Here is a 7,500-nt window from a genome sequence, read left to right on the forward strand (position 1 = left end):
TTTTTTCGACTATATTTTCAGACCCACGGCTCTTCTGCGTGCGGTTGATGGGACGTTAAAACAGGTCCTTTTTTTACAGCTATCTTTCCAAACTAGCTCAAATTTTTGATGGATGCTGTCGAAGGCAGACAAACACTAACTTGGTGAAGCTACACTCATGTACCGACTTCATTTGCCGGTTCCTCTGACACTTTAACGAGGGAATCATTTATTTATTTATTTATTCGTTTGGCAGAGCTGATACCCCCCACCCCCATCCCGGCGGGATCCGGTCCAGTTCATTTGACGGGTTGCAAATCATCAGGGAATTTCACATGAGGGAGGAATGTTTGGGGAAGCCACCCTGAAAGAGAGAGAGACACGGTTACAATACTGCAGGCAGCATCAGCACCTTCTCTAAACATCTTCATCAAACATCTTCATCACTAACTCATAGTGTTCTGACCACGTGGTGAAATAAATATTTGGCTATATTCGATGGAAATCTCATGTTTAATCTCATGTGAATGAACTGGCACAGGTGAGTGATCTTATTGGATTGGTTGCTGTAGTGATAACAAATGAGAGGTGACATCTAAATGGCTGAGATCTCCCGCTGTGTCTCTTCTGCTGTGTCCCAAACTGCAAACTAGCTCACTAAAGAGTGTGTAAAACAGAGCAGCACCGTTAGAAGTGTACTCACTAGTGTAGTAGGTGAAGTACAGAGGTGCTGCTCATTAAACGCCTCCAACCCAAAGTTTAGGGATGCCTTTAAAGTGAAAGTACTGAAGGGGTTTCCTTATTAAGGAGCCTTTATTGAGGTAAATTAGTCAATTTTTCAGGTAAATTAATGTGTTTATTGAAGTAAATGAATGCGTTTGGGGTGATTTAATGTGTTTACTGAGGTAAATTAATGCACATACTAAGGTAAATAAACATATGTATTGAGGTAAATTTATGTGTTTGAGGTATATTAATGTATTTACTGAGATAAATGAATGCATTTCAATTAATACACTAATTGAAGTCAATTAATGAGTTTATTGAGGTAAATAAATACATTTATTGATGTAAATTAATGCATTTGAATTAATACACTAACTGAAGTCGATTCATGAGTTTATTGGGGTAAATTAATGCATTTTTAGATGAATTCATGTGTTTATTTAGGTAAATTAATGCATTTAATGAGATAAGCAGATGTTGGCTTCTTTGTTTAAAACATTTTTCAGCAACAATTTGTTTAACATTTAAGGCATCCTAACACGGTAACTCTGAACTCTGTTTAGTCTCCATGACGACTTCAGTACGGGCAGAACTTCGGACAGTATCTATCCCAGATTAACAGCTCCTACCTTCATAATCTCATCGTTAACTCCAGATCAGAAAACAGCATCACACAAACATCCTAACCGGACTAAACCTCCTAAATCCTCTCCTAAGTTTAGGATGAACCCCAGCATTTTTGAAAAGGGTTCTGTATAGCACCCAAAATGGGTTCTTCTAGCTTGTGGACAATAAACAAACTTATCTTGATCTGTCAGATCTTAACTTAAGACAAACTAGAAAGTTTCTATAATGCAGCTGATATAAAATCGAAATTAGAATCTGAATATAAATTAAACATATATCCACTTATATATATGTGTGTAAGTGCATCTACAGGGGGGTCCGAGGTTTGGAGCCACCTAAGTGAATGTATTTCATAATCTTATAGAAAGGTCTTCGAAAGATCTACAGATTTTAGCTCTGTACATGACTCTATACACTCATAAGCAAAAGTTTAGGCACCCCTGGCCAAATTCCATGTTTTATTGATGCTCTAAAAAAGCTCAGCATCCTCAACTGTTGCATTTTTCTGCAAATTTCTAGTTAACAGACTGGAGAAAATGAAATATCAAATATAAAAGGTGCCCTAACTTTTGCACAGGCCGCATTTTATGTTCTATTTTGTTCCCGGAAAGACAAATTCAGCGAATAAACAGTAATTGTGTATTAAAATGTGCATTAGTGCGTCTTATTTAGACGGATTTAGCCCAGGGGTGCCCAAACTTTTGCTTCATGTTCAGTAATTCTGTTTTTTTTGTTTGTTTGTTTGTTTGTGTGTTTTCTCACCTCTAATAGAGGAAGAAGAAGCGCGTTCTCTGAGTAGCCGCCATGCTCTCGGACAAGTTCCGCACTTTCAGGTAGTTGACGAAGCCTCTGAAGAACAGGAGCAGACCTGCAGAGAACGTTCAGTTAGAACCAGTCCAGTTCACAAAAATACGTGGTGACGGTCAAATAAACACAATTCCCAGGCTATTTTCAACCATCCCCATGTGAAAAAGCCGGTTCTTCAAGGGTTCCTTAGTAAAGACAATGCTTCTACATAGCAACATGAACGCTTAAAGAACCCTTTGCATGATTAAAGGGTTCTTTGCCTCATGGAAGGGTTCTCAGATTGATGGAGAATGTTCTATAGATGGTTCTGTATCGAAACATTTTGAAAAGGGTTCTGTGTAGAACCCAAAACGGTTGTTCTATTGTCACAAGCTTGACATGGAAACAACAGCAGAACCCTTTTTGCTGCTATATGGAACGCTTTTCAGAAAGACTCTATATAGAACCATCCACAGCACATTCTCAAGAACTCCTTAAAGTTGGTTCTATATAGAACACATACACATTTTAAAAAGCTGGTTCTTCAAGGGTTCCTCAGTAAAGATGTGCTGTATTGACTAAAGAACCATGTTTTATAGAGTGTATGAAGCTATTAAAAGCTCGGGGTGATTCAAGAACAGCCACTGACAGTTTCAGAGTTGGGTGGCTGAGTTGTACGCACTGGCGGCCAGCAGGTGGCGGCAGAGGGCTGCACAGAAAACAGCACAGGTTTATTTCGCAGGGGCATCTTTTCTAGCCACTAGCAATAAGCTGACTGGGGGGCTTCATACAGGTTCCCCTCCCAAACACTGTGGTCTGCTGGCGCAGTTTATAGCTGACGTTAATCAAGGTGGCACTTTAGCCCCACATTCAGCATTTAACACCTACAGCTTCAGCTTCAACTAAGAACTGCTGAAATCACAGTTAGCATTTTGGCTAAAAACACAGCGTTCATACTTATGGACACATGAACACGTATGGTGGGTTTACTGGTGTATGATTAGGCCTAGTCCTGGACTAGTCCTTTCCTTTCAATGGAGAATCTCCATTCAGAATGCCGTGAAGACCAGGGCTGAGCTAAATCCCTGACTTGGAGAGTGTTAGCTTTAGCTATAGAGATACAAAGGCCCAGTCCCATGTCACCCCTCGCCCCTACCACTGAGCCCTTAGCCCTTAGTTCACGTCTAGGGATTAGGGTGTCCCAATTTTGGTTGAGGTAGAGGGGTGGGGTGAAGTGTTGGGGCTACCTGACCGTCCAAATGGAGGTTTCTCAGAGACTCCTAATAGAGTCTGGAGAACAAGAGACCAAAGAAACCCACAAATGTGAGAATCTTCTCCGTTACGAATCACGATAACCGCTGTTTTTTCTTAGTTTAGTGTGGTTTCAGTTTATTTTGGTCGTTTTTCTTCATAACAAGCATAAAAAATCACTAATAGCATGCTAATGTCTCGGTAGCTAGCTCGCTAACTTTCCCGTTCCACCTTAAATAGTCCAGCAGTTCTGACGCCTGAAGCACCAGAACGTACCTGCTGCTCCATTTAAGGTGGAACGGGAAAATTCTCAAGAATCTGGAGAATCTCTGACTTCAGCTTCATATCACTGAAGAATTAGGGGGGGGTGATAATAAATAACTGCCCCCCTCTTTGAAGGCGTATGATCCCTAAATGTAACTAAAGCCCAGCAGTGAGGAGCTGAACTTTCCCCTCCTCTGCTGTCCCTGCAGACGGGCAGGGTCGCCTACAGAGCGGCGCTAGTAGCTGTTAATGAAGTGATGCTCTTTTATTAGAGGGTCTCATTTCAGAGGGAAGATCTCAACCACTGCCCTGTAGCTCAGGAACAAGGGGCAGCACTCGAAAACAAGGGGTCAGGGTAAGAAGGAGGAAATGGGACGGGGCCAAAGAATACAGTCATGAGTGCACACTGAGAGCTTGAGGGTTATCTTTAGAAATAATTACCCAGAAAAGAGTTAGCTTAGCGCAGGCCTTCGCCTTCCAAGAATGATGTCGGCACATTCGTTTCTGTTATGCTTACCAACACGAGAGTTAGCCTAAGGGCGTTAGACTCAGATGAGTACCCAGAACAGACGGGCTGCTCAGCTTCCACTTCTCTACACTTAGGCGTTCCCTTTTAAGTGTACCATTATAGGAATTAGCCTTCAGGATATTCCAAGAACGGAGAGCTGATACAAAACCTAGTTCCCTTCTATGCTTCCCAGTAGGACACTAGCTGCATTCACTTACACACCGGTCAGCCATAACATTAAAACCTTAAATCTACACTCAGTGTCCATTTAATCAGCTCCACTGACCACAGTTTCACTCTGTAGTTCTACAGTTACAGACTGTAGTCCATCTGCTTCTCTGGTACTTTCTTACCATGTTCTTCATTGGTCAGGACCCCCCATGGACTCTCAGAGAGCAGGTACTGTTTGGGTGGTGGATCATTGTCAGCACTGACGTGGTGGTGGTGTGTTAGTGTGTGTTGTGCTGGTCTGAGTGGATCAGACACAGCAGTGCTGCTGGAGTTTTTAAACACTGTGTCCACTCACTGTCCACTCTATTAGACACTCCTAGCTTGTCGGTCCACCTTGTAGATGTAAAGTCAGAGACGACAGCTCATCTGCTGCTGCACAGTTTGTGTTGATCATCCTCTAGTCCTTCATCAGTGGTCACAGGACGCTGTCGACTGGATGTTACTGGTTCTCAGTCCAGCAGCGAGGTGTGTCTGATCCACTCACACCGGTGCAACACACACTAACACGCCACCACCACGTCAGTGTCATAAATAGTACCTGCTCTTTGGGGGTCCTGACCACTGAAGAACAGGGTAACAGAGTATGCAGAGGAACAGATGGACTACAGTCTGTAACTGTAGAACTACAGAGTGAAACTATGTGGTCAGTGGAGCTGATAAAGTGGACAGTCCGTGTATAAACAACGATGACTGGGGTAAAAGCAGGTTCCCTTTGGGTTCTAAACTTAGCACTAAGCATAGCTGCTCTACATACACAACAAAAAGACAGTTCCCTTTTCAACAGACTTGAGAAGCCCTTAGCACAGTAGCACTAATATCATCTACCAAGACTTCCCTTTTATTAGTACCAGAACATGAACTAGCGTTTTGGGTGCCACTTACATACATAACTTCTCTTTTACGCTTACTAATAGGAGTTTTTACAACAGCCGGATTATAAACCGATATATACCAGAACAGAGTCAGCGCTACACACTTACCAAGAACAAGGAATATCCACCAGAGCCAGTACTGTCCATTGAAGTATCCAGTGAAATACTCTGAAAACTGAAACAGAGGAAAGGATAAGTCAGTGTTCCTCGCCACCATCTGCTCCAGCATCTCTAACTGGTCATCTGATTAGATACAATTGCTTATAGTGGTGGGGGGAATCCATTCTTAGATGCATCGCGATGTGGACGTGGATGATTCTGAAATGTCAAAAATCGATTTTTCTAGTTTTCTAGATATTTCTAGTTTTAGGCTTAAAAATACAAACGAGAACGTGGACTTACTTCGCACTGGTTTAGCTTTAGTCTATAGCTGCTTTCCTCACGTCTCCGCCAGAGAACCTTTCTTCAAACGCTGAAGAGTTTCTTGTAAAATGTCTCTCAACGTTCAACGGGGCTGAAGTCGCTTCTTATTCGAATCTTCCCGTTCCACCTTAAACTCTGTCAGGCGCCGAACGCAAATGCAGCACGTTTTACATTTACGGCATTTGGCTGACGCTCTTCTCCAGAGCGACTTACAATTTGATCATCTTACACAGGGAGGCCAAGGTGGTGTTAGGAGTCTTGCCCAAGGACCCTTATTGGTATAGAGTAGGGTGTTTGCCCAGATGGGGGATTGAACCCCAGTCTACAGTGTAGAAGGCAGAGGTGTTACCCACTACACTAACCAACCACAGGTGGAACGGGAAAATCCGACTTCATCTTCGCAACTTTTTAGTGTTTGACGGTCTCTCGTTGCAGTTTTAACGTTCTAGGAAACCAACGGCGCTGCTTATAAATGCAAATGAGTCCGTTCGCCTCCGAATGTTCGTCTTAAATCTCTCTTCGTTTTTTTCGTTAGCTTCAAACTAGGTGAGACTGCATTGCTGTGTGACCTGCAGTCTGTACGGCAGGTCTCAGTGGTTGAGAACCCGGGCTTGGCTCTATGTTGGACACTTTGGAGCCGAGATACAGCGTCCAGTCTCGAAGATGTTTCACTGACCCCCCCCACCCCTCACCTCTACAACAAGACCAGAACTGAAGCTACAGAAGCAAAAAACATCAAATTATTACGTAAACCGTAATCGACGTAAATCGTGAGGTGCCTAGAGATTCCCACCCTAATCACTTAAGATTCAAACCTAGTTTTAATACTAGTCTTACTGCTTTTACTGTTTCCAATATTTCGGTCACTATTATTCTCTTTGCTTAATTTACCTTCTTCTCCTATTATACTGCTTTAGCCTTTTAATTTAGATTTTAGTGTTTTCTGGGTTATTATTTGTGCTATTTTGTCTATTAGCCTGCTGTGAAGCGAACTGCATTGGACAGTCGCACGCAAATGAAAGAGCACCCTGGTCAAATTCCATGTTTTGTTAATTTTCTAAATGATCATATCCTTTTTTTTATTAAACTCAGGAAAGAAATAGAAAATAGGCAGAGAAATGTCATATTTAGGTTGAAAATGAATTTGACAGGGGGTCAAACTTCCTGCACAGGAAAAACATTAATAATATAATGTTGGTGATTATAAAAACAAAATTATACATAAAAAGGCAAAATATTAAGGTTTTAATGATCTTACCGACACATTTTTGGTCAAGAACTAAAGAAATAGATGTGGTAAGTCAGTTAGTTTAGTGTGTAAACAGTCTTTTACAGAAAGAAGAGTCAGTATTGATCCATTTAGCTCTGACAGCTTCATACAGCTGAAAAACATTGCCGAGCTGTTTGGGTTTAATATGAGACCAAATATTGTGTTATTGAGTTTAAGTCTGGACTCATCAGTGAAAGCCATTATATTTTGGCCGTGGCCCATTTTTTCAGTGGAATAGCTAAAATAATAACAAAAGTGTGGTAATGAAATAATATTAAACACAATGAATGTACTTCAAACATGAAAATAAAACTGATCTGTATAAATGTGACCGCGGTCAGTTTCTTTAGGGTCAGTACTTTTGGAATACACTGACCGCCCAGGGTCAGAAAGGTGAGTGTGTACGTGACAGAGGGCATATACACACCCTCACGATGAGGATCCACTTGATGAGGGAGAGCCCGAAGCCACAGATGGCCCCGTATCGTCCGGCGATGGTGTTGGTCAGACAGAACGACAGACAGAAGCCGATCCAGTTGAACAAGAAGGCCACTGGGGTCAGA

At 42.0% G+C, this 7,500-nt stretch overlaps 1 protein-coding gene across 1 annotated transcript in view; it reads right to left on the minus strand.

Moving 5' to 3' along the window:
* Positions 1-191: 191 nt before the first annotated feature.
* ndfip2 (Nedd4 family interacting protein 2) overlaps positions 192-7,500 on the minus strand; it is a 31,525-nt gene continuing 24,216 nt past the window's right edge. Inside the window, exons 5-8 of the mRNA XM_017683687.2 lie at positions 7,365-7,489; positions 5,353-5,419; positions 2,095-2,200; positions 192-343 (exon numbers count right to left, since the gene is read on the minus strand). Coding sequence (XP_017539176.1) covers positions 2,097-2,200; positions 5,353-5,419; positions 7,365-7,489 — 296 coding nt within the window. The 3' untranslated portion in view covers positions 192-343; positions 2,095-2,096. The remainder of the gene's footprint in view (positions 344-2,094; positions 2,201-5,352; positions 5,420-7,364; positions 7,490-7,500) is intronic.

This window comes from Pygocentrus nattereri, chromosome 12, assembly GCF_015220715.1.
Source record: "Pygocentrus nattereri isolate fPygNat1 chromosome 12, fPygNat1.pri, whole genome shotgun sequence".
In the NCBI taxonomy this organism is placed as follows: domain Eukaryota; kingdom Metazoa; phylum Chordata; class Actinopteri; order Characiformes; family Serrasalmidae; genus Pygocentrus; species Pygocentrus nattereri.